General features: G+C 47.6%; 2 protein-coding genes across 4 annotated transcripts in view; one reads left to right on the forward strand and one right to left on the reverse strand.

Annotated features, from left to right (window-relative positions):
- The window catches only part of ANKRD53 (ankyrin repeat domain 53), a 33,634-nt gene extending 16,172 nt beyond the window's left edge, over nucleotides 1–17,462 (forward strand). For both annotated transcript variants that reach the window (XM_040419371.1, XM_040419372.1), the window contains exons 2-6: nucleotides 8,635–8,781; nucleotides 11,364–11,563; nucleotides 14,413–14,577; nucleotides 15,065–15,185; nucleotides 16,648–17,462. In XM_040419371.1, the coding sequence (XP_040275305.1) occupies nucleotides 8,677–8,781; nucleotides 11,364–11,563; nucleotides 14,413–14,577; nucleotides 15,065–15,185; nucleotides 16,648–17,322 (1,266 nt within the window). In that variant the 5' untranslated portion in view covers nucleotides 8,635–8,676 and the 3' untranslated portion in view covers nucleotides 17,323–17,462. The remainder of the gene's footprint in view (nucleotides 1–8,634; nucleotides 8,782–11,363; nucleotides 11,564–14,412; nucleotides 14,578–15,064; nucleotides 15,186–16,647) is intronic.
- A 2,084-nt stretch (nucleotides 17,463–19,546) lies between these two features.
- TEX261 (testis expressed 261) lies at nucleotides 19,547–25,673 on the reverse strand. Of its 2 annotated transcripts, XM_040419373.1 has the most exons (8): nucleotides 25,350–25,673; nucleotides 25,244–25,314; nucleotides 24,954–25,208; nucleotides 23,504–23,583; nucleotides 22,463–22,616; nucleotides 22,293–22,360; nucleotides 20,720–20,822; nucleotides 19,547–20,212 (listed from the first exon to the last, which is right to left on the reverse strand). In XM_040419373.1, exons 3-8 carry the CDS (start codon nucleotides 25,021–25,023, stop codon nucleotides 20,097–20,099), a joined length of 591 nt encoding a protein of 196 aa, XP_040275307.1. In that variant the 5' UTR covers nucleotides 25,024–25,208; nucleotides 25,244–25,314; nucleotides 25,350–25,673; the 3' UTR covers nucleotides 19,547–20,096. The 2 variants fall into 2 exon arrangements, with proteins under 2 accessions (XP_040275307.1, XP_040275308.1); XM_040419374.1 differs by lacking the exon at nucleotides 25,244–25,314 and having other exon boundaries at nucleotides 24,954–25,184; nucleotides 25,357–25,442.
- Nucleotides 25,674–26,909: the final 1,236 nt, after the last annotated feature.

The following is a 26,909-nucleotide window of genomic DNA, read 5'->3' on the forward strand; positions in this document are numbered from 1 at the left end:
ATTGATTACCCCCCTGTAAAGCTCCATTCAGACGTCCGCATGATTTTTACGGATCCACTGATAGATGGATCCGATCAGCAAAACGCATCCGGACGTCTGAATGAAGCTTTACAGGGGCATGATCAATGACTGTGGTGATCACCCCATATAGACTCCCTGATCACCCCCCTGTAAAGCTCCATTCAGATGTCCGCATGATTTTTACGGATGCACTGATAGATGGATCCGATCCGCAAAACGCATCCGGACGTCTGAATGAAGCTTTACAGGGGCATGATCAATGACTGTGGTGATCACCCCATATAGACTCCCTGATCACCCCCCTGTAAAGCTCCATTCAGATGTCCGCATGATTTTTACGGATGCACTGATAGATGGATCCGATCCGCAAAACGCATCCGGACGTCTGAATGAAGCTTTACAGGGGCATGATCAATGACTGTGGTGATCACCCCATATAGACTCCCTGATCACCCCCCTGTAAAGCTCCATTCAGATGTCCGCATGATTTTTACGGATGCACTGATAGATGGATCCGATCCGCAAAACGCATCCGGACGTCTGAATGAAGCTTTACAGGGGCATGATCAATGACTGTGGTGATCACCCCATATAGACTCCCTGATCACCCCCCTGTAAAGCTCCATTCAGATGTCCGCATGATTTTTACGGATGCACTGATAGATGGATCCGATCCGCAAAACGCATCCGGACGTCTGAATGAAGCCTTACAGGGGCGTGATCAATGACTGTGGTTATTACCCCATATAGACTCCCTGATCACCCCCCTGTAAAGCTCCATTCAGATGTCCGCATGATTTTTACGGATGCACTGATAGATGGATCCGATCCGCAAAACGCATCCGGACGTCTGAATGAAGCTTTACAGGGGCATGATCAATGACTGTGGTGATCACCCCATATAGACTCCCTGATCACCCCCCTGTAAAGCTCCATTCAGATGTCCGCATGATTTTTACGGATGCACTGATAGATGGATCCGATCCGCAAAACGCATCCGGACGTCTGAATGAAGCCTTACAGGGGCATGATCAATGACTGTGGTTATTACCCCATATAGACTCCCTGATCACCCCCCTGTCATTGATCACCCCCCTGTAAAGCTCCATTCAGATGTCCGCATGATTTTTACGGATGCACTGATAGATGGATCGGATCCGCAAAACGCATCCGGACGTCTGAATGAAGCCTTACAGGGGCGTGATCAATGACTGTGGTGATCACCCCATATAGACTCCCTGATCACCCCCCTGTCATTGATTACCCCCCTGTAAAGCTCCATTCAGACGTCCGCATGATTTTTACGGATCCACTGATAGATGGATCGGATCCGCAAAACGCATCCGGACGTCTGAATGAAGCCTTACAGGGGCGTGATCAATGACTGTGGTGATCACCCCATATAGACTCCCTGATCACCCCCCTGTCATTGGTTACCCCCCTGTAAAGCTCCATTCAGACGTCCGCATGATTTTTACGGATCCACTGATAGATGGATCGGATCCGCAAAACGCATACGGACGTCTGAATGAAGCCTTACATGGGCGTGATCAATGACTGTGGTTATCACCCCATATAGACTCCCTGATCACCCCCCTGTCATTGATCACCCCCCCTGTCATTGATCACCCCCCCTGTCATTGATCACCACCCCTGTCATTGATTACCCCCCCTGTCATTGATCACCCCCCTGTCATTGATCACCCCCCCTGTCATTGATCACACCCCCCTGTCATTGATCACCACCCTGTCATTGATCACCCCTCTGTAAGGCTCCATTCAGACATTTTTTTGGCCCAAGTTAGCGGAATTTTTATTTTTTTTTCTTACAAAGTCTCATATTCCACTAACTTGTGTCAAAAAATAAAATCTCACATGAACTCACCATACCCCTCACGGAATCCAAATGCGTAAAATTTTTTAGACATGTATATTCCAGACTTCTTCTCACGCTTTAGGGCCCCTAGAATGCCAGGGCAGTATAAATACCCCACATGTGACCCCATTTCGGAAAGAAGACACCCCCAGGTATTCCGTGAGGGGCATATTGAGTCCATGAAAGATTGAAATTTTTGTCCCAAGTTAGCGGAACGGGAGACTTTGTGAGAAAAAAATAAAAAATATCAATTTCCGCTAACTTGTGCCAAAAAAAAAAATTTCTATGAACTCGCCATGCCCCTCATTGAATACCTTGGGGTGTCTTCTTTCCAAAATGGGGTCACATGTGGGGTATTTATACTGCCCTGGCATTCTAGGGGCCCCAAAGCGTGAGAAGAAGTCTGGTATCCAAATGTCTAAAAATGCCCTCCTAAAAGGAATTTGGGCACCTTTGCGCATCTAGGCTGCAAAAAAGTGTCACACATCTGGTATCGCCGTACTCAGGAGAAGTTGGGGAATGTGTTTTGGGGTGTCATTTTACATATACCCATGCTGGGTGAGAGAAATATCTTGGTCAAATGCCAACTTTGTATAAAAAAATGGGAAAAGTTGTCTTTTGCCAAGATATTTCTCTCACCCAGCAAGGGTATATGTAAAATGACACCACAAAACACATTCCCCAACTTCTCCTGAATACGGCGATACCACATGTGTGACACTTTTTTGCAGCCTAGGTGGGCAAAGGGGCCCATATTCCAAAGAGCACCTTTAGGATTTCACAGGTCATTTACCTACCTAACACACATTAGGGCCCCTGGAAAATGCCAGGGCAGTATAACTACCACACAAGTGACCCCATTTTGGAAAGAAGACACCCCAAGGTATTCCGTGAGGGGCATGGCGAGTTCCTAGAATTTTTTATTTTTTGTCATAAGTTAGTGGAAAATGCTGATTTTTTTTTAAATTTTTTTTTTTTATACAAAGTCTCATATTCCACTAACTTGTGACAAAAAATAAAAACTTCCATGAACTCACTATGCCCATCAGCGAATACCTTGGGGTCTCTTCTTTCCAAAATGGGGTCACTTGTGGGGTAGTTATACTGCCCTGGCATTCTAGGGGCCCAAATGTGTGGTAAGGAGTTTGAAATCAAATTCTGTAAAAAATGACCTGTGAAATCCGAAAGGTGCTCTTTGGAATATGGGCCCCTTTGCCCACCTAGGCTGCAAAAAAGTGTCACACATCTGGTATTGCCGTACTCAGGAGAAGGTGGGGAATGTGTTTTGGGGTGTCATTTTACATATACCCCTGCTGGGTGAGAGAAATATCTTGGCAAACGACAACTTTTCCCATTTTTTTATACAAAGTTGGCATTTGACCAAGATATTTATCTCACCCAGCATGGGTATATGTAAAAAGACACCCCAAAACACATTCCTCAACTTCTCCTGAATACAGAGATACCAGATGTGTGACACTTTTTTGCAGCCTAGGTGGGCAAAGGGGCCCATATTCCAAAGAGCACCTTTCGGATTTCACAGGTCAATTTTTACAGAATTTGATTTCAAACTCCTTACCACACATTTGGGCCCCTAGAATGCCAGGGCAGTATAACTACCCCACAAGTGACCCCATTTTGGAAAGAAGAGACCCCAAGGTATTCGCTGATGGGCATAGTGAGTTCATGGAAGTTTTTATTTTTTGTCACAAGTTAGTGGAATATGAGACTTTGTATGGAAAAAAAAAAAAAAAAAAAAAATCATCATTTTCCACTAACTTGTGACAAAAAATAAAAAATTCTAGGAACTCGCCATGCCCCTCACGGAATACCTTGGGGTGTCTTCTTTCCAAAATGGGGTCACTTGTGGGGTAGTTATACTGCCCTGGCATTCTAGGGGCCCAAATGTGTGGTAAGGAGTTTGAAATCAAATTCAGTAAAAAATGACGAGTGAAATCCGAAAGGTGCTCTTTGGAATATGGGCCCCTTTGCCCACCTAGGCTGCAAAAAAGTGTCACACATCTGGTATCTCCGTACTCAGGAGAAGGTGGGGAATGTGTTTTGGGGTGTCATTTTATATATACCCATGCTGGGTGAGAGAAATATCTTGGCAAAAGACAACTTTTCCCATTTTTTTATACAAAGTTGTCATTTGACCAAGATATTTATCTCACCCAGCATGGGTATATGTAAAAAGACACCCCAAAACACATTCCTCAACTTCTCCTGAGTACGGGGATACCAGATGTGTGACACTTTTTTGCAGCCTAGGTGGGCAAAGGGGCCCATATTCCAAAGAGCACCTTTCGGATTTCACAGGTCATTTTTTACAGAATTTGATTTCAAACTCCTTACCACACATTTGGGCCCCTAGAATGCCAGGGCAGTATAACTACCCCACAAGTGACCCCATTTTGGAAAGAAGAGACCCCAAGGTATTCGCTGACGGGCATAGTGAGTTCATGGAAGTTTTTATTTTTTGTCACAAGTTAGTGGAATATGAGACTTTGTAAGAAAAAAAATAAAAAATAAAAAATCATCATTTTCCGCTAACTTGTGACAAAAAATAAAAAGTTCTATGAACTCACTATGCCCATCAGCGAATACCTTAGGGTGTGTACTTTCAGAAATGGGGTCATTTGTGGGGTGTTTGTACTGTCTGGGCATTGTAGAACCTCAGGAAACATGACAGGTGCTCAGAAAGTCAGAGCTGCTTCAAAAAGCGGAAATTCACATTTTTGTACCATAGTTTGTAAACGCTATAACTTTTACCCAAACCATTTTTTTTCTACCCAAACATTTTTTTTTTATCAAAGACATGTAGAACTATAAATTTAGAGCAAAATTTCTATATGGATGTCGTTTTTTTTTGCAAAATTTTAAAACTGAAAGTGAAAAATGTCATTTTTTTGCAAAAAAATCGTTAAATTTCGATTAATAACAAAAAAAGTAAAAATGTCAGCAGCAATGAAATACCACCAAATGAAAGCTCTATTAGTGAGAAGAAAAGGAGGTAAAATTCATTTGGGTGGTAAGTTGCATGACCGAGCAATAAACGGTGAAAGTAGTGTAGGTCAGAAGTGTAAAAAGTGGCCTGGTCTTTCAGGGTGTTTAAGCTAAGGGGGCTGAGGTGGTTAAAGTGCAGATTTCAGCTATCTCTGCTTGTCTCAACAGAGCTATTTCTCAAGACCCCCTTATCAAGAGATTCCTGAAGGGAGCCTCAAGATTAAAGCCTACAGTAATCAGACCTATCCCGGCCTGGGATTTGTCGGTCGTGCTCAGGGGGTTATCATCTTCCCCCTTTGAGCCCCTAGAGGAGGCGGGATTCAGGTTCCTGACCTGGAAGATCACCTTCTTGTTAGCTGTTACCTCTGCAAAGCGAGTTGGGGAACTTGAGCCATATACAAAGTTCCTACAGGATCGGGTACTTCTAAAATTTTTACCTACCTTCATCCCAAAGGTTCCTTCCTTTGACAATATCAATCAGGTGATCTCCCTACCAACTTTGGCTCCACCCCCCTCCTCTGAGGAAAGAGGGCTCCATACCCTCGATATTGCGAGATGTCTTAGGATTTACCTGGAACGCTCCAAGGTATTTAGGAAGGATGAAAACCTCCTTATCCTTTTTTCTGGTACCCATAAGGGGAGGAAAGCCTCTAAGCCCTCCATCAGTCGTTGGATTAAAGAGGCAATTCGGGAGTCTTATATGTCTCAGGGTTCGGAGCCCCCTGAATTTGTAAGGGCCCACTCTACTCGAGCAGTGGCCACTTCTTTTGCAGAGAGAAGCTCGATCCCATTGGATGTGATCTGTAAGTCAGCTTCTTGGAGTTCTCACTCCACTTTTATCTCACACTATAGAGTGGATACCAGAATACATAGTTATTCCTCATTTGGCCGGACAGTGTTATCTTCCGCCAGGCATGAGGACCCTCCCATGGGGGTTTCTACTTGCTAAATCCCCATTTGTGCCACTGGTTAGGACGTAAGGGAATCGTTAATTTCTAACGATAATTTGTTTTCCCTTAGTCCTAACAGTGGCACACAAATTTCCCCCCCTATGTTATTATGATTATGTTTGTCTACTTGTAATTACACATTCTTTGGAGGGTCACACCCCTCTTTATTGGGGGCAGGGAGGGCGTGTGCATGCCGGTGTTTTTTTTATTTGTTCATTAAACTTCCACCTGTCCTAACCAGTCCACAGGGGCAGAATACCCCATTTGTGCCACTGTTAGGACTAAGGGAAAACAAATTATCGTTAGAAATTAACGAGTCTGAGACGAGTCTACGCAATATGGCCGCTCCTATCTGTACATGGCTCACTTCTGAGAGGAATCTACACAAATATGGCCGCTCCTCTCTGTACATGGCTTACATCTGAGAGAAGTCTACACAAATATGGCCGCTCCTATCTGTACATGGCTTACGTCTGAGAGGAGTCTACACAAATATGGCCCCTTGTACCTGTACATGGCTCCCTTCTGAGAGTAGTCTACACAAATATGGCCGCTCATATCTGTACATGGCTCACTTCTGAGAGAAGTCTACACAAATATGGCCGCTCATATCTGTACATGGCTTACATCTGAGAGGAGTCTACACAAATATGGCCGCCCGTACCTGTACATGGCTCCCTTCTGAGAGTAGTCTACACAAATATGGCCGCCCCATCTGTACATGGCTCACTTCTGAGAGGAGTCTACACAAATATGGCCTCTGTCTTGTTGCAGGTGCCATTTCTTTCCATGTGAAAGCAACTGTTCATCTCCTCACATTATCCTCAAGCATCTTCTGATTTGACCGCGATGTGTGAACACAACCTAAATCCGGCGATATGCCATATAGAACAACCCCTTTAAGGACACCACCGCTGTCACCGCCACCCTCCTCTGTACATTTTTAATTGTATCACTATGTTTTGTCAGGCCCCTCCCACTCCAAGCAGATTATAAATACGTGAAAAGCGCAGGAAATGCTGAAACACTTTGTTCGGCTGTTAATAGGCTCTACCCATGCAGGGGTAGCCCTTGGGGGAGCAGGTGCAGGCAGTCTGAGGGTTCCTTCAGGTATTCCCACATCATAATAACATGAGAAGCGATCAGGAGTGATCACCGCCATAATATCAGCCAATCAGGACCAAGGAAAATGATACAGAGCAACTACAGTGTTCTGAGGATCTTTTGGTGGCTGGTTTTCCTGGGAGTCCATACATTCACGACCATTGTAGGTCCTCCCCTGGTCTCTGCTTCCTGGTTTCTCAGTGGCTGAGATGGGTCACCGCTGTGGGCAGTGATTGGCTGAGATGGGTCACTGCTGCGGGCAGTGATTGACTGAGATGGGTCACCGCTGCGGGCAGTGATTGGCTGAGATGGGTCACCGCTGTGGGCAGTGATTAGCTGAGATGGGTCACTGCTGCAGGTGTGATTGGCTGAGATGGGTCACCGCTGTGGGCAGTGATTGGCTGAGATGGGTCACCGCTGTGGGCAGTGATTGGCTGAGACGGGTCACTGCTGCAGGTGTGATTGGCTGATGCAGGTCACTGCTGCAGGTGTGATTGGCTGAGGCGGGTCACTGCTGCAGGTGTGATTGGCTGATGCAGGTCACTGCTGCAGGTGTGATTGGCTGAGGTGGGTCATAGATGCAGGTGTGATTGGCTGAGGCGGGTCACTGCTGCAGGTGCGATTGGCTGAGGGTAATGATTGGCTGAGGTGGGTCATGGATGCAGGTACTGATTGGCTAATAAGTGGTCACGTTTCCTTTGTGGACAGGAACCAGGAAGAAGAGAGAAGGAGGACTTAGCAGTAGAGGCATCGGTAAGAAGAGATTTACACAACAGTCTTTTTTTTAAAGCTCCCAAAAACATACTTAAAGGATATTAACACCTTTGTAAAAAATATATATATATAATTTACACTAATTATTTATTTTGTGGAGAAAATCATTTCTCCAATTGGTTCTGTTCATCTGAGAGATTTTCTGTAACCACACGGGAGTACGCATTGTCTCTCTCTCTCTCCCTCCCTCCTCCTCCCCTTCAGGGTGGCAGAGCGGTGCAGACATAACCCCTTCCATGCCGCGGTCCCAGCACTAAAAGGTAACCCACCAGCCCTAAGGGCTAACCATCGGCCACTGTTCTGCCCCCCCCCCCCCTCAGGATGGCCGAGCAGTGTGGCACAAATCTAGCCCCCCCGTTCAGGATGGCAGAGCGGCACAAGCTTCCCCTACCCCCCCCTTTCAGGATGGCAGAGCGGCACAAGCTTCCCCTACCCCCCCCTTTCAGGATGGCAGAGCGGCACAAGCTTCCCCTACCCCCCCCCCCCCCGCCCTTTCAGGATGGCAGATTGGCAGCTGACATTGTACAGGGCTTAAAACGGGTCGTTTGACCCCTTAGGGACCGCTGTATGGAGGGGCTAAGCATCGGGCCGCTGCTCTGCTGTGGCAGCGGCCCGATGCTTGAAGGGTAAACCGAGGGAGGCTGCGCTGCCGATGGTTACCATAGCAACCAGACGCCTTCACAGGCACCCGGCTTGCAGTGGTATATCTAAGCCTGATCAGGCTTACTGTGAATGACTATACAGTGTACTGCAGTGTATTGTAGAGGCATCAGACCCACTGCATCTTCAAGAACCAAGTGAGTCTGGGTCAAAAAAGTGTAAAAGAAAACTAAAAAAAATAAGTAAAAAGAAAATCTAACTTGTTCCTATTCGCACATATAATAACCTTCCCCTGCATTACAGAAACCCCCCGGTGACCCCCCGAATCTCTGAACCCCAGAAGACATGAATGCGGCAAGAGACCAGTTAATGGCGGCCTCCATCGGGAAGGTGGACTGGTTACAGCTCTGTATGAAGACAGCAGACTCTCAGGTCAAGGCAGATGGATACGTAAGTGTCAGCTCTTCTGCCGAGGCTAGGTGATTACGTGATGGCCCGGCTCTGCTACCTCCAGAAAATATTAAATGCTGTGAAGGCAGCAAAGCTCAGCTAATCCGCTCCTCCTCCCCAGTAATCCGCAGCCATCTGTCTCTGTTACATTATATGATTGGAGAGAAGACATCATGTGAAGAATGGTCACTTCATGGAATTAGGATCATTTTTACCCAATTTACTGCTTAGAAATACACTACAAGTGCCAGCAAGCTCAGCAATTTAGATGGGAAAATGTACTCCGCGCTCACGGTAAACTTCAGGCTACGGCCACGCGAAGTGGAAAAGTTGCAAGGGATTTGCGTTCCTTAAGATTTTACAGAGCTAGGATACGTCCACCGGTGAATCCACCAGGGATCTGCCACAGGATGCACCTAATTCACTGCAGAAAACCTGCAGATTTACGGGGTCAAGTTATGTGCGGAGGCAAAGCAGATATTTTCCGCAGCTCGTGTATGAGCTGTGGTTATTCCGCATGGAAATCCTTTGTGAAAAATCTGCCACGTACTCCAAAAGAAATTTCTAGCCTTGTTATTAGAGGTTGAAAATTTCTAGAGTTATCTCTTCTAAGGCTGCGACCATCAAGAGTGGCAGGGAGAGTGGGGCATCATTAGCAGAGACTATAATAGTGAGAATGATCTTCAAGTCCTCTCTAAGGGCAGCAAGTGATAGATCAATGACATAGGATACACTGAGGACAGCAGTTCTATGTGATGCAGCTTCAGCCTGTCTTCCCTGCCTTCTGCTTGTGATGGGGTTCTCTCGGTCAGCTGTTACAAGCAGGAGACAGGGGAGAGCAGTGTGAAGCTACATCTCATAGGATACACTGGAGACTATGTAAACAGCACAGATATTATAGACAGTGTGAGTCAGTGGGAGCAATGTGTCGCTGCATCTCATAGAATATTTTAGATATTCAGCACACAGCACTCACAGATTGTGTAGTCAGTGTGAGTCATGGGAGAGCAGTGTAAAGCTGCATCTCATAGGATACACTGGAGAATATGCGAACAGCACATATATTATAGACAGCCATTATTAGTCAGTGGGGAGCAATGTGAAGATGCATCTCATAGGGTACACTGGAGAATCAGCAAACAACACCGATATTGTAGGCAGTGTGAGTCGGGGTAGAGTAGAGTGAAGTTGCATCTCATATCATACACTGGAGATTCTGCATACAGCACGCACAGATAATATAGACAGTATGAGTCAGGAGAGAGAAGTGTGAAGGTGCATCTCATAGCATAGACTGTAGATTCAGCACACAGAGATAATATAGATATGCAGTGTGAACCACCAGAGAGCAGTGTGAAACTACATCTCATATGATACACTGGAGGCCCTGCACACAGCAAATGCAGATAGTATAGACAGGCATTGTGACTCAGGAAAGAGAATGGTGAAGCTTTATCTCAATGGAGTACACTGGAGGGTCAGCACACACAGATAGTACAGACAGTATGAGAGAACAGGAGAGAACAATGTAAAGGTGCATCTCATCAGGGCACAGAGATAACATAGATATGAAGTGTAAGCCATGGGAGAGTAGTATGAAGCTGCATCTTAATGGTTACACTGAAAACTCTGCACACAGAAAAAGCAGATAGTATACACAGGCAATGTGACTCATGATAGCACTGTGAAGCTAAATGTCATAGGAGTACACTGGACATTCTGCACACAGCACTATCAGTATACATAGGCAATGTGGGTCAGGGGAGTTTTATAAATCTGCAGCTAATCACTGTATATACTCACCGATTACTGCACTCCTGGTGTATCAGAGATGGCGGAAATTATATCTTCAGTACCAGCTCCCCATGGGGAGGACATACAGAGGAACAAGGAGGGTGATCTGTGTGGGGAGGGATCTAACAGCTGCTGGGAAGGAACTGATAGATTAAGTAACCCTGTAGTTCAGGGATGGCCAACCTGCGGCTCTCCAGCTGTTGCAAAACTACAAATCCCAGCATGCCCAGTCTGCCTACAGCTATCAGCCTACAGCAGGGCATGGTGGGAGTTGTAGTTTTACAACAGCTGGAGAGCCGCAGGTTGGCCAGCCCTGCTGTAGTTCATCAGAAGGCAGCCACATAGGACAGACTGACAACCTGTCTACTCAGGAAAGCATGCTACGGACTGGTGGTCAGATTGTTGTCTGATCACATGACCCACCTGCCCACACTGAAAGGGTGCAAAATGTATGGATGCAAGTGTGCTGGGAATTACAGTGCTAGAATATTGCTGGAGTACTAAGTATTGATATACAGTTCACTCTATTACACTCTTATCTGAGAGTATTCTTCATCCTGAGCTCCATGGTTCATAAATAGAATGCTAGAATCACAGTGAAGACTGACACACAATGCAGAAGGGAACATGCAGGGGATATATACTGAACAGACACCTCACCCATGGGGGTGACCCAGGAAGTATCCAGGATGTTCAGCATCACGTGACAGTAGAATGACAATGGTGCAAAGAGCTTACAATCTAACGACCTCTCTGATGGGTGATTGTTTCTGTGCTTTATTCTGCAGGGGTTTACTGCCCTGCACATGGCGGCCCTACACAGCCGCCTCCAGTGCCTAAAACTCCTGCTGGAAGACTACGGCATGGATGTCAACGAGCCCAGTGTGTACGGGTGGAGGGCGCTGCACCTGGTGATGAATCGGAAGAGTGGTCAGCGGGCAATGCCATGTCTGCGGTATCTGCTGCAGCGAGGAGCCGACGTGAGCGTGTGAGTCACCACATAGACGTGTAAACCCAGAGACCAGACCGGCTTCTACAGGGTGTCCTGTGTAACCAAAGGGCCCCATAGCAAAACGTAGAAGGGGCCCGCTCATCAATGACCAGGACTGGCAGCTCATGGAAACGTTATTGTGTTTTACCTGCTTCACCTTTATGTAGTATGAATTACAATACTATAAATCCTACTGACGATGTTCTGCAGCAGCTGAGGTGTGGATTATGAGGTTCTTCAGCAGCCGTAGTGTGTATTATGATGCTCTGCAGCAGCTGAGGTTTGTATTATGATGCTCTGCAGCAGCTGAGGTTTGTATTAGGAGGTTCTGCAACAGCCGAGGTGTGTGCTATGAGGTTCTGCAGCAGCTGAGGTGTGTATCATGATGTTCTGCAGCAGCTGAGCTGTATATTAGGAGGTTCTGCAGCAGCTGAGGAGTGTATCATGATGTTCTTCAGCAGCCGTGGTGTGTATTATGAGGTTCTGCTGCAGCTGAGGTCTATTATGAGGTTCTGCAGCAGCTGAGCTGTGTATTAGGAGGTTCAGAAGCAGTTGAGCCGTGTATTACAATGTTCTGCACCAGCTGAGGAGTGTATTATGAGGTTCTGCAGCAGCTGAGGTGTGTATTATGAGGTTCTGCAGCAGCCGAGGTGTGTATTATGATGTTCTGCAGCAGCTGAGGTGTGTATTATGAGGTTCTGCTGCAGCCGAGGTGTGTATTATGATGTTCTGCAGCAGCTGAGGTGTGTATTAGGAGGTTCTGCAGCAGCCGAGGTGTGTATTAAGAGGTTCTGCAGCAGCTGAGGTGTATTATGATGTTCTGCAGCAGCTGAGGTGTATTATGAGGTTCTGCAGCAGCTGAGGTGTGTATTATGAGGTTCTGCAGCAGCTGAGGTGTGTATTATGAGGTTCTGCAGCAGCTGAGGTGTGTATTATGAGGTTCTGCAGCAGCCGAGGTGTGTATTATGAGGTTCTGCAGCAGCTGAGGTGTGTATTATGAGGTTCTGCAGCAGCTGAGGTGTGTATTATGATGTTCTGCAGCAGCTGAGGGGTGTATTATGAGGTTCTGCAGCAGCTGAGGTGTGTATTATGAGGTTCTGCAGCAGCTGAGGTGTGTATTATGAGGTTCTGCAGCAGCTGAGGTGTGTATTATGAGGTTCTGCAGCAGCTGAGGTGTGTATTATGATGTTCTGCAGAAGCTAAGGTGTGTATTATGAGGTTCTGCAGCAGCTAAGGTGTGTATTATGAGGTTCTGCAGCAGCTGAGGTGTGTATTATGATGCTCTGCAGCAGCCAAGGTGTGTATTATGAGGTTCTGCAGCAGCTGTGGTGTGTATTATGAGGTTCTGCAACAGCTGTGATGTATTATGATGCTCTGCAGCAGCCGGTGTGTATTATGAGGTTCTGCAGCAGCTGTGATGTATTTTAATGCTCTGCAGCAGCTGAGGTGTGTATTATGATGTTCTGCAGCAGCTGAGGTGTGTATTATGAGGTTCTGCAGCAGCTGAGGTGTGTATTATGATGTTCTGCAGCAGCTGAGGTGTGTATTATGAGGTTCAGCAGCAGCTGAGGTGTGTATTATGATGTTCTGCAGCAGTTGAGGTGTGTATTATGATGTTCTGCAGCAGCTGAGGTGTGTATTATGAGGTTCTTCAGAAGCTGAGGTGTGTATTATGAGGTTCAGCAGCAGCTGAGGTGTGTATTATGATGTTCTGCAGCAGTTGAGGTGTGTATTATGATGTTCTGCAGCAGCTGAGGTGTGTATTATGAGGTTCTTCAGAAGCTGAGGTGTGTATTATGAGGTTCAGCAGCAGCTGAGGTGTGTATTATGAGGTTCTGCAGCAGCTGAGGTGTGTATTATGAGGTTCTGCAGCAGCTGAGGTGTGTATTATGATGTTCTGCAGCAGCTGAGGTGTGTATTATGAGGTTCTGCAGCAGCTGAGGTGTGTATTATGATGTTCTGCAGCAGCTGAGGGGTGTATTATGAGGTTCTTCAGAAGCTGAGGTGTGTATTATGAGGTTCTTCAGAAGCTGAGGTGTGTATTATGAGGTTCAGCAGCAGCTGAGGTGTGTATTATGATGTTCTGCAGCAGCTGAGGTGTATTATGAGGTTCTGCAGTAGCTGAGGTGTGTATTATGAGGTTCTGCAGCAGCTGAGGTGTGTATTATGATGCTCTGCAGCAGCCAAGGTGTGTATTATGAGGTTCTGCAACAGCTGTGATGTATTATGATGCTCTGCAGCAGCCGGTGTGTATTATGAGGTTCTGCAGCAGCTGTGATGTATTTTGATGCTCTGCAGCAGCTGAGGTGTGTATTATGAGGTTCTGCAGAAGCTGAGGTGTGTATTATGAGGTTCTGCAGCAGCTAAGGTGTGTATTATGAGGTTCTGCAGCAGCCAAGGTGTGTATTATGAGGTTCTGCAGCAGCTGAGGTGTATATTATGAGGTTCTGCAGCAGCTGAGGTGTGTATTATGATGTTCTGCAGCAGCTGAGGTGTGTATTATGAGGTTCTGCAGCAGCTGAGGTGTGTATTATGATGTTCTGCAGCAGCTGAGGTGTGTATTATGAGGTTCTGCAGCAGCTGAGGTGTGTATTATGATGTTCTGCAGCAGCCGAGGTGTGTATTATGATGTTCTGCAGCAGTTGAGGTGTGTATTATGAGGTTCAGCAGCAACTGAGGTGTGTATTATGAGGTTCTGCAGCAGCTGAGGTGTATTATGAGGTTCTGCAGCAGCTGAGGTGTGTATTATGAGGTTCTGCAGCAGCTGAGGTGTATTATGAGGTTCTGCAGCAGCTGAGGTGTGTATTATGAGGGTGTGTTCAGATCCAATATCTGCATTTCTATAGAAAGAGCCAGAACCTGACAACCCCCTTGCACCGGGCGGCCAGCGAGGGTCTGGAGGACTGTATAGCTATGCTGGTGGAAGCTGGAGCTGATGTCCACGCCAGGGACTCCGAGGGCAACAAACCCATCGACCTGTGTCATCTCTGGTGCCGCCGACCCTCAGCCAGGTGAGCGGGGGCCGCGTCTGTATCCTGATACATCTAGAAGAACATTACAGTGGTGTACTTCTCTTAGACTATACAGGCTTAGATACACAGGACAGTAACACACATGATGGGCTTATATACACAGGACAGTAACACACATGATGGGCTTAGATACACAGGACAGTAACACACATGGCAGGCTTAGATACGCGATACACTGTAACAAGTGATATGCTATACAATATCACTGTTGTCTAAGGTGTAGATATACCAGACAATCTTACACATGATAGGTTTGGGTACGCTAGTATCCCAAAAACACTAGATGATATCACACAATGACGACTTATATACACCAGACAGTATCACATATGAAAGGTTTGGATACTCTAGTATCACATAGGATTAGATACAGTGAACAGTATCACTCCTGATAGAATAAGACACTGGGGGTAATCAGTAGAAGTCCTCCAGTATTCCTCCATGATGGCCACTCTTCTCCTTGTAGGTTCCTCCGCAGTGCGATGTGGAAGAAGGACAAGGAGGACGATGCGCGGGAGCTGAAGACATTGGAAGAAATCAGACGAAAGATTGAGAAACTGGATGAAAACATCTTCTTACAGATGACGGTGAGACAGTCACTTGCTGGACTGTGTGGAGATCATCATCTAGCCAACTGCATCCTGTCTGACCATCTACTATAGTTGGGTTTCCCGGGGGGGTGTGAAGCTTTTTGGTAGCGACCTTTCATTTCAGCTCTGCATCCATTTCCCCAAAGCCAACCTTGTGGTGGGACGGTGGCAGGAACAAGCTCCATAGTTCTCCACCAAGAGGCCTCCACCTCTATATATAGACCAGCCTAACACACTAAAATGTTTGCATGTTTTGGGGTTTCACATGGGTACAAGGAGGTGGCGATTAGATGGTTTGGGGTGTCACATCACCCTTATGTGGGGAGATAGTGCCTTAGTGGAGGTGGGCTAAAATCCATGGCAAAATCTACGAAGGAACCTGCATAACACAGATTTTCTATGGATGTGTTGCATAAATACAACGAAATCTGTGTGAAAGTCAACATCACGTAAATTAGCATGTGGCCTAACAGTGGATGGACATATCAGCATGTCTTATGGGCTTGCTGTGGATGTCACCTTCTGCAAAAGGTAATTTACCAAAATGGCATCAAAATCTGCATGTAAGGCCTCTTTCACACTTGCGTTGTCCGGATCCACTTGCCGGAATTACACTCCGGATCCGGAAAAACGCAAGTGTACTGAAAGCATTTGAAGACGGAACCGTCTTCCAAATGCGTTCAGTGTTACTATGGCACCCAGGACGCTATTAAAGTCCTGGTTGCCATAGTAGGAGCGGGGAGTGGGGGAGCGGTATACTTACCGTCCGTGCGGCTCCCCGGGCGCTCCAGAATGACGTCAGAGCGCCCCATGCGCATGGATGACGTGATCCATGTGATCACATGATCCATGCGCTTGGGGCGCTCTGACGTCACTCTGGAGCGCCCGGGGAGCCGCACGGACGGTAAGTATACTGCTCCCCCGCTCCCCGTTACACTTTACCATGGCTGCCAGGACTTTAGCGTCCCGGCAGCCATGGTAACCACTCTGAAAAAGCTAAATGTCGGCTCCGGCAATGCGCCGAAACGACGTTTAGCTTAATGCCGGATCAGGATCAATGCCTTTCAATGGGCATTAATTCCGGATCCGGCCTTGCGGCAAGTGTTCCGGATTTTTGGCCGGAGCAAAAAGCGCAGCATGCTGCGGTATTTTCTCCGGCCAAAAAACGTTCCGTTCCGGAACTGAAGACATCCTGATGCATCCTGAACGGATTTCTCTCCATTCAGAATGCATTAGGATAATCCTGATCAGGATTCTTCCGGCATAGAGCCCCGACGACGGAACTCTATGCCGGAAGACAAGAACGCAGGTGTGAAAGAGTCTTAAGACATGCAGATTTTTGCAAAGGATTGGACCTTGGCGTAAACCTCCACTCTGTGTGAACATAGGCTGATAGGCACCCTAATTTAAAAGGCTCTCCTCAACATAGTTGTAGTAACCTCACGCTGTCCTTCCACAGATTCCATCTAACGACTCCACAGCAACCAAGAATCTGACGGAAATATTGAACAGAGTAAGTTTGAAAAGGGAAACTTTTCCAAGGTCTGGAGCAGCTCATCGTGGTGCGGATACTAGATACGGTCGAGGAGGAAAGGCCAAGCAGATGAGAACAGGATTCACTGGAAAAGAAAGTAACAAAAACGCAATAGTACCCAAAGGGAGAGGAAAGCAAGTAAGCGAAGGAAGGAAGTCAACATCTAAGAATTCTTCATGGAATCCAAGCACCAACCCTCATAAACCACCAACCTTGTATATTAACCGGTCCCCAACACTCTGGCAGGGTATTTACCAAGAAGATGTCACCAAAAAGGACATTAGCTCTAAAGTTTTGCTTACTAAAGATGAGCAAGGGCAACTGCAAATCCAGACTTTACAACATCAAGTCTTCTCTCCACCAAACTTATCATATGAAGTTATCGAAAGGAGCCTGTTCCCTAAGAGAGGTCCTCAAGACAGGATCCAGATTCCAAAAGATTTCAAGGCCACTCATGTTTTCGATGTACCAAGAAAGCAGCAGCCCCCAGAATCCCAAAAGCGGGTGTCAGAAATCTCTCTTCACTTAAGGCGAAACCTCGACTCGAAGTTTAGGAAGTCACCTAAAGAACCGGCACCACTGAAAGCTGTTCCCTTATAGCCGAGTAAAGGTCCATTAAAACGTTCCTGTCGTTATTAGAGCACTTGGTCTGAACTATGTGGACAATTGTTTGGTAGCACAATCCGATCATTTAATAATCTCCCGTTTTCAAACTCAAGAAGATTCATAATCCAGATGAGTAATGCAATGTATAAAAGTGGAACAAAGTTTCCCTGAAAACAGCTCTCCTCGTGGGTAATTCTGGTAGCTTAAATGCTACGGAAACATTATATTTATATCTGTTAGGGGTTACATTTATAAGTTGCACTCATTTTACATCTACAGTATTTCCTCAGTCATTTTCAGACCCCCGATGTGCAGTTTGGAACCTGCTCCTAGTTTCAGACTTTTCTCATCTGGATGTGTCCTTTCCAGTCAAGCATGCTGGATGGGATCTGTGTGTCTAGGATGCTGCTGTCTTCACTAGTTTTCATGCATCATCACAGCTTCATTCCAGGACTGATTTCTCTTTCTAAAGCCCATGAGGTATCTCCTCTCCCTTGTACTCATTGATTCTGAGAAGTGTATTATTCCCCCTCCCTCCCCATGCATATTCTGCTATATGATCCCGCTTCAGACTTCCACAGGTGTGCATTCCCCTGAAGCTGCGCTCTGATACAGTCCTCTGCGTGGACTGCCCCTTGCGCACACTTAGGAGGTTGTACATGGCTCATTGGTCATTGCTTCTATTAGCCACGTTAACTCTGGACGTAGTACGACAGTGGGTTTTAATGAACCGAACTCACAGCATTATAGATCCCTATGATGCTATGAGTTTGGGTCACTAAACCCGAGCTTGGCCCGGGTTATGGACTTCAGAAACGTGAATCCAGCCTAACACTGAGCAAAGGGTGAGTAGAAAGTAGAGCACTGATACACCTAGGTCTATGTCAGAAGTGGCAGTACATCCAGCTAGGTGAAGGAATTACACACGCTCTACCACAGTAGAATGGTGAGAAATTTACAAAGAAGATTATTTAGAAAATTATTTAGCTTTGCTTATATACCGCACCCACCCTGTAAGGGCTCATGCACACAAACGTATTTTTTTTCCGCATTTTGTGCTGGTCGGATGCGGACCCATTCACTTCAATTGAACCGCAAAAGATGAGGACAGCACATCTGTTCCGTGGCCCTGCAAAAAAAATAAGGATAGGCCTGTTCTATGAAGGTCAGGATGTTCCGTTCTGCAAAATGCGGAACGCACATGGCCGGTATCCATGTTTTGCGAATCCGCAATTTGCAGACCACAAAACAGTCTCCGGTCGTGTGCATGAGGCCTAACAGGTGTTGCACTGTATTATGTCAGAAAACAGCCATGTTTTGGGTAGGATACAAAACGAAAGTCGCATTAATGGTTAGATGAAGACAACCTCAAGACGACGGAGTTCTGTTTATCAAGATGGATATACATTTCGAAAGAGTTTTCTCCAGAATGCAGCGTCTCGTCCTGTGGCCAAAGCCAACTCCATTCAGTCCCCACAGCGCGCGGCCTTTCATGTCTGTACAGCGAGCACTAATTATGTCTAACAAATTCTGTATTTACGGATAAAGCGGATGAAAAGCAGGAATTTAAATAATTGTGGGTAAACGTAAGGTTAAAAGTTTACATGCAGCTTAGCCTTTAAGAAGATCACTCCTGGGCGAATCCATTATCGACATTCACAGTCATTAAGGCTGATGTCAATCTGCTGAACGGGAGGCCATCGTATATGAAACGGAGAGTTAAAGTAAATGCTGTAAATCAATGAGTCAGCCTTACGATCGATGAAGCTGTTCGGATAAAGTCCATGGTCATAAGGACAGTAGGAAAAGTGCCACAAAGGACAATGAGTTTGAAAGAGGACTATAATTTGGTCCGATGCCCGATCATAGCCGGTGGGTGAAGTTATCAGTGGTGCACAGCAGAGGGCTCGAACAAACATCAGCATTCCCTCATCATTTCCCGGCAAGACTACTGCAACTCCTTCCTTTCCACAAAGACTAGACTCCCAACTATGCACCCAAGACTTGTCCGGCCAATGAGCTTTATAGGGGTTGTTGCAGTCAAGTGACATCATCAGACGACATCCTCCATAGCAGGCATCAAAATTCTCACATAGGTCTGCAGTGATTCGGACGAGAACATCCATACTCGTCCTCTAGCCAGTCTAAGGACCTGTAAAGAAGGAGCCCAGGCAGTCACGCGGCCCCCCACCCATCACACAAAAAAAAAGCCAGATGGAGTAGATAATATGAAAGTTTTATTTTGGGCGCCACGGCTCTCCCCTTCGGTGTTTTCCATACCGTATGACCCTCCGATAATCCAGAACCCGTTAGTGGGTTGTCTCGCTTTGGGTACCTGCCCCACGGTCGATGGAAAACATTACTAGTAAGAAATAGTGATTTTATTTCACAGGAACCGCACCGGTAAAAGTGCAGAAAATTCACAATATTGGCCAGTCCTGTCAGACACCATGCTGAAAACATATATATAGGTGGAGCTAAAACCATCAAAATGGGGGGAGGGGCACCTGTTGGCACTAACGTATTCAAAAAATTATCTAGAAGGTCTTCTTCCGTACAAGTGTTGGTTGTCCTCCTAGTAATAGTGTCTCTAATAAGTTCATCCACCGGGTTCAGGTCTAACAAGAGAAAGCTGCTGAGCGTCTGCAGATGCCAGGCTGCCCTCCGTCTGATGCCCTATATCCGACCATCCCGCCGTTCAGATCCACAGACAATGCTCCGTCTGCAGTCTCCGTCGTGTGATTCAGCATGGCGGCACGACCCTGAGCTCAGTACATCTTCTGTCGGCTGGGAAGGATGGCCTCCTTGATGAAGGAGAAGATGACGAGGATCCCGGAGCGCTTTCCTCTCTTGCCCTTTGTGAAATAGTTGGACACCACGTCATCTGTGGGGCACAGAGAAGAGTGAGAAGGGACATGCCACAAGACCATATCCAAGGACCTGCAGAGCTTCTGAGGATTTTGAGTCTGCAGACTTGGTATTAAAAGTGAATAATAATGTGTGATCGCTGGGGTTTTCCCGACTGGCAGGGACCACCCCTGTGTGAATGGAGAGATAGCCAGAGATAGCCGAGCGCTGCACTTACCAGTGCAGTGGTCTCTCCATTCACAAAGGGGTCTTGGAAACCCTCACTCATGATCTATCCCCTATCCTGGAGATATAGCATCCTTATACATAGTATCTGTGACCAACTGACAAAAAACACATCTCCAAAGCTACCAAAATGGCTGCCTTGGGTTGTTGCTTCTCATTATCAGGTACATTAGTGAGGGCTTCTCTGAAGCATCTGCAGCCCCTTTATTCTCATGTCACCTCTGGGACCCCCGATAATCATAAAGGGACGGCATATCCTAACGATGTGAGATGGGAACATACCCCTTTAAGCTCTTACCTCCGTGCTGTACTGTGGATGGCAGCACGTTCTCCCCAGCGGACAAGGACACAAAGAAAGCGAAGGGAACGAGCCAGAGGCAGAAGGTGAAGTAAGCGAGCACCTGTGCGGGAACACAACATGGCATCAGATGGAGGATTCTCTCCATCCATAAACCTTTTATTTTCTCCGTGCTGTGGTCATCTATGGGACCAGTACTTTCAGTATGCCCTATGATATCAGCTTCTATAGGCCTAAAGCTTGAGGCTGCACTACTGAGACATTGTGATGACGTGTATCCTGGAGACCCTGTGTGTGTGTCTCCATATACAGAGCTGTCCCTCTACGTGACCCGGCTCCAGAGATCTGCCTGATGAGGATGAAGTGGAGAACACGGGATTAGGTCACCGCCCAGCCATTAACAGATGAAGAGCATTGTTGTGACGCCACCATCTGTCTTTCACACCATTACGTTGGGTCAGGCGGGGGGCAAAGCCATAGTGGCCGGCCGCCCAGAGTTCACACCAATTACTGCAATCAGTGTCCTTGACAGATCAAAAGTAAATCCACGGCTGAGCTTCATTTGTCTGGAGCAAGAGGATTGTGACGAACCCTCAGCGAGCAGCTCATCTCATTCCTAAAAAAAAACTGACCCTACCCTTACCACACAGTATTTGGGCGTCATTCTGCAGGAGCGGATACTAAACTACTCTCTGTCTTTCTTCAATCCACCCTTCATCTTGGCTTAAAGAGGGTTTCCAGTTTTTGCACATTTTTAGCTTTGAAGCATCTGTCCGCTGCCGGTCCCAGCTTACTTCTGTGGTCTTCTGGTGTCCGTCTGTAGACCTCCAGATGGACGGGGTCAAGTGCACCACTGACTGGCCTCAAGCTAGGGACATGTCACTGCTGAGGCCGGTAATTGGCTGCAGCGGTGCACATAACCCCATCCATCTGGAGGCTTACAGGTCGGGAGCACCAGAAGGCAGGTGAGGATACTTTGTGTTAGGCTTGGCCTAAAATGTAAAAACACTTTAAATATGGATCAAATACTCTACTATAAATGCTGCAAGTGTCAGTCCTCACTGACTTCCTGGCATTCTGCTTCTCAACTAGGAAGGTTAGGATGAACAAAGCTACAGATACCACACAGATGTGGAGTGTTGTAAGGCAAGTGTGAGAGGGAGAAGGAACACTCAACTGCTTGAAGGGGTTGTCCCATCTGGGACATATAGCTAGGATATGACATCAATGTCAGACAGGTGGGAGTCCGTAACTCCAGAATGGGACCAAGACACGCACACGTGGCCTTCCTCCAGTCATAGCTGTGGGAGTTCTGAAAATAGCCCGGTTATTTTTGAAGCCCCATAGTAGTGAATAGAGAGGACAGAGCTTCACTTCGAGGGCCCAGTTCTGGAGATATGAGTGGGCTCCAGAGCTGGGACCCGCACCTAGTGATACATCATAAGGGTCCCAGATCAGACAACCCCTTTAAATGTGATCTGTCTGACGTTCATCAGTCCTCAGGTTCACTCTGTAGATAGGAATGTGACTTCCCACAAGGGGAGTACTCGCTGCCTTTCGTGCAGATACTTACCTCTGAGAACGGGTAGTATTCTTCTGCAAAGTATTGGAAAGCCAAGTAATGATTGAGCACCACCAGAGCTGCCGGGAAGAGAGAAGACCATGAAACCCTGTACAGTCATCGTTCTCCATCACAGATGAGGCTGTGGGAATCTATGTCCAGAGGGGCCGTCCGGCACTTACCACAGGAGAGGATGAAGTTCGGAGATGTCAGCATAATAAAAGGGAACGTCTGTAACAGCCCAAAGTACACGACGTTGGTGAAGAGCCCCACGCCGATCATCACGAGGGGGAACTTCTCGAACAAGTAGAGGCCGATGAGAACTGCCGTGGAGAACTGCAAGACAGGAGACAGCCGATCGTGGTAAACCTCGGATCTAATATTCCATAATACACGGGACAAACCCTGGCAAAATACGGACCCTACCATCATATGCTGCCTAAGAGGGACTGAAGACAACAACTGGCGTCATCATCTACCCCGTGACCGCAGACAATCAACCTCATCATCTACCCCGTGATGGCAAACATCCTCATCATCTACCCCCTGAAGCAGACAATCAACCTAAATATCTACCCCGTGACCATAGCCAATCAACCTCATCATCTACCCCGTGACCGCAGACAAACACCCTCATCATCTACCCCGTGACCGCAGACAAACATCCTCGTCATCTACCCCGTGACCGCAGACAAACATCCTCATCATCTACCCCGTGACCGCAGACAAACATCCTCGTCATCTACCCAGTGACCGCAGACAAACATCCTCGTCATCTACCCCGTGACCGCAGACAAACATCCTCGTCATCTACCCAGTGACTGCAGACAAACATCCTCGTCATCTACCCCGTGACCGCAGACAAACATCCTCGTCATCTACCCCGTTACCGCAGACAAACATCCTCGTCATCTACCCCGTGACCGCAGACAATCGGCATCATCACCTACCCTGTGACCGCAGACAATCGGCCTCATCATTCATCCCTGGCCTCTACATCCTGGGCCTCCCTCACTGGGTGGAAAATACCGCAGTGAATGCACATCAATCACCTACACTAGCAGCTCTTCACCCTGGGAGACATCTCAGGTCTACATGTAGCCCCCCCATCGGTCTATGTGACATCTCAGCTGCAGAGAAGCAGGACATCCAGGAGCTCAAGGTGACCACGCGGTGACATTTAGCTGCTGCTGGATCCTGGCCAGTCTATGTCATGAACTCACCCAGATCATGTACTTTATGATCCTGCTGGTGGCCACCGTGTACTCTTCTATCAGCTCTGCCAGGTAGTACAGTCCCGCAGCTGGAAAGACAAGACCACACATCAGCAGAGAGTCAGGACAGGGGCGAGAAGTAAACTAACGACACCCACAAAACCTAACCGGACTGAAGTCGTCTGTGTTACTGTAAAGGCTTATTATTTCTGCATCCAGTGTTTATTTCCCTTGGCAAACACCTGCTGGATGAAGCCCAGGAGACAGGTGGCCCTGAGGTGCTCACAAATACTGCACCTGGCACCTTTTGGGTGAGCAGTCTACAACGATTTGCCCAAAGTTTTTGCTGATGGACCAGCACCCAGGGCCGGAAGGCATGACTACCTTCTTCTTAGAAACCCTCATTTTCATTGACATCACCGGTGGGCGAGAAGGTTTGGTTCACCCCCAGGCCCCAGCACCCAGTTCCACTTAGTACTGGAAGGAGATGAGGTCGACCATGGAGCTGGTGTGGTCCCTATGGAACGTTGTCAGCTAAAAGAGCAGTCCCAAAACTGTATCTCTCTGAAAGATGGAGAATAAAGAACTTCTCCTCCATCAAACCAGTGATGAGGAAGAGGTTCTCCATGGCACATGTGGCTTTATATCAGTTGAGCCAACACCTGGCATTGAGCGCGGTGATTTTAGATAGGTCTGGAAACCTCTGCATATTGAGCTCCTGATGAAGCTTACAGAGATATTTTGGGGCTCAGAGATGGTCTTTAGCGCTGATGCGTTTCAGCCCCAACCACTAATCCTACACAGCTCTCACAGCTGGTCTGTCCTCGCAGGTTCTCAGAGCGGTGCCACCTGATAGCACGTCGCCTGCCATTGGTCGGCACGGCCATGACTGTCTCCTGTCAGGAAGTAACATACAATATACAGAGCAGTGAGGGACGGGGACTGTCTGCAGGGTTTACATGGACAGCGCAAGATCTTCATCTTCGTCCATGACGCTCCTCCTCCAGGAACACACACACACGAGAAGTACTTTGGAGAAATCATTCATCTCAGAACTGGTGAGAAGATGCAGAACTTTACTCCTCCGAGGAGAAGCAGCAGCCGGGAGAATGCAGCGAGACCTCCACACCTGTCTCCCCCCCAAGAGGCGCCACCACACACTGCCTATGTACAGGAGACCTCCTCCAGCCCATAGATAAAGAGGCAACTGTACCGACACATTGTAGCAAACAATCAGCACAGGACAGAAGCTGGAGTGGAGATGTGAGAAGTATTAGGCCTGGGGTATAAACAGGAGGGTTTCATTTACTGACAGCAGACGGACCTCTTAAAAACGGTGAGGAACCGGCCCACAGAGCGTGTACGTGAATCAGCTTTATTGATACACAACCAGTGGACAAAGCGGCAGCCAGGCCCTGGTGATGGCGGAGCTCGGGCAGTCACACCGCAGACAACTCACCTATGGCCAGAGTGACAAAGGCCACCTGGATGAGCAGGGACAGCCAGCTGAGCACGTAGATGAACCACATCGTCCCGGGGAGCGCCGATCCTGCGGGGGCTGGGGCGTCGCTGTCCCCAATCTGCTCTCTAAGGGAGGCTCTGCACCCCCTCCAAACCCCTAAACTAGAGGTGGGAGACCCAACTGTGCAGGGTCTGCAACAATGTATCACCGATCTGCACAGCAATGCAACAATGTATCACTGCTCTGCACCCCCTCCAAACCCTTAAACTAGAGGTGGGAGACCCAACTGTGCAGGGTCTGCAACAATGTATCAGCGATCTGCACAGCAATGCAACAATGTATCACTGCTCTGCACCCCCTCCAAACCCCTAAACTAGAGGTGGGAGACCCAACTGTGCAGGGTCTGCAACAATGTATCCCTGATGTAATGTAAGCTCTGCAACAATGTATCCCTGATGTAATGTAAGCTCTGCCACAACGTATCCCTGCCTCCTGCCCTACAGCCCCCTGACTGCTCTGCTAATCTCTGCGCCCCACTCTCCAGAGCCCTTATGCCACCCTGTATCAGCCCTGAACCCTAAATTTCCCATGCGCCGCCGCCACCAGCGCCCCCTATCTCGTGTGGTCCCCCCTCCGGGAACCCCGCCCGACCCGTTCCACTTTCCCTCCGGTTGACTCTGCCACCAGCAGTACAGCCTGAAACTGGAGACTCCTCCAGGAACCATAGAGACGCGCAGCGCCGACACTTCCGGTAGACGTTGCGCTAAGAACCATAGAGGCGTACGGACGTAGAACGTCGCGAGTGAGGGAAGCACAACACGCCATGATTGAAAAGGGCAGATCTAACTGGATAAAGCGCAGTCGGTGCCCGTGCTTGATGGCTAGATTTGTAAAGCGCACTCTGATTGGCTTACTGTGTTACAAGCGGGTCTTGTAAACGGAGCTGCCATTGGAGGACTTGTTACCATAGCAGCATTAGCTTGCCAACGCGGCAAACATTCACAGCACGTAGTCCCCGTGTGACCTGCCGTCCCCAGTGCAGAGAATAATGGGAACTATGTGAAAAGTAAAAGAGAAAAATAAACTAAAAAATAAGTGTGCGCACTAATGTAAGAAGTGCCAAAGTCACCAGCCTGTCCCTCCTGAGTGGTGTAAATGTCACCTTTTCCATCTCTTCTTTATAAATATATTTTTTGCCCTGAAAACAAATTTTTTCAATGTTTTTGTCCAGAAAATCCTCCGCGTTTCGCTCTCACATACACAGTACATCCGAAGTACAGCGAGGTATGCGCACACGTGATATATAGCGAGGTATGCGCACACGTGACATACAGCGAGGTATGCGCACACGTGACATATAGCGAGGTATGCGCACACGTGACATATAGCGAGGTATGCGCACACGTGACATACAGCGAGGTATGCGCACACGTGATATATAGCGAGGTATGCGCACACGTGACATACAGCGAGGTATGCGCACACGTGATATATAGCGAGGTATGCGCACACGTGACATATAGCGAGGTATGCGCACACGTGACATATAGCGAGGTATGCGCACACGTGACATATAGCGAGGTATGCGCACACGTGACATACAGCGAGGTATGCGCACACGTGACATATAGCGAGGTATGCGCACACGTGACATATAGCGAGGTATGCGCACACGTGACATACAGCGAGGTATGCGCACACGTGATATATAGCGAGGTATGCGCACACGTGACATATAGCGAGGTATGCGCACACGTGACATATAGCGAGGTATGCGCACACGTGACATATAGCGAGGTATGCGCACACGTGACATATAGCGAGGTATGCGCACACGTGACATATAGCGAGGTATGCGCACACGTGACATATAGCGAGGTATGCGCACACGTGACATACAGCGAGGTATGCGCACACGTGATATATAGCGAGGTATGCGCACACGTGACATAT

The sequence above is a fragment of the Bufo bufo genome, chromosome 2, assembly GCF_905171765.1.
Source record: "Bufo bufo chromosome 2, aBufBuf1.1, whole genome shotgun sequence".
Lineage (NCBI taxonomy): Eukaryota > Metazoa > Chordata > Amphibia > Anura > Bufonidae > Bufo > Bufo bufo.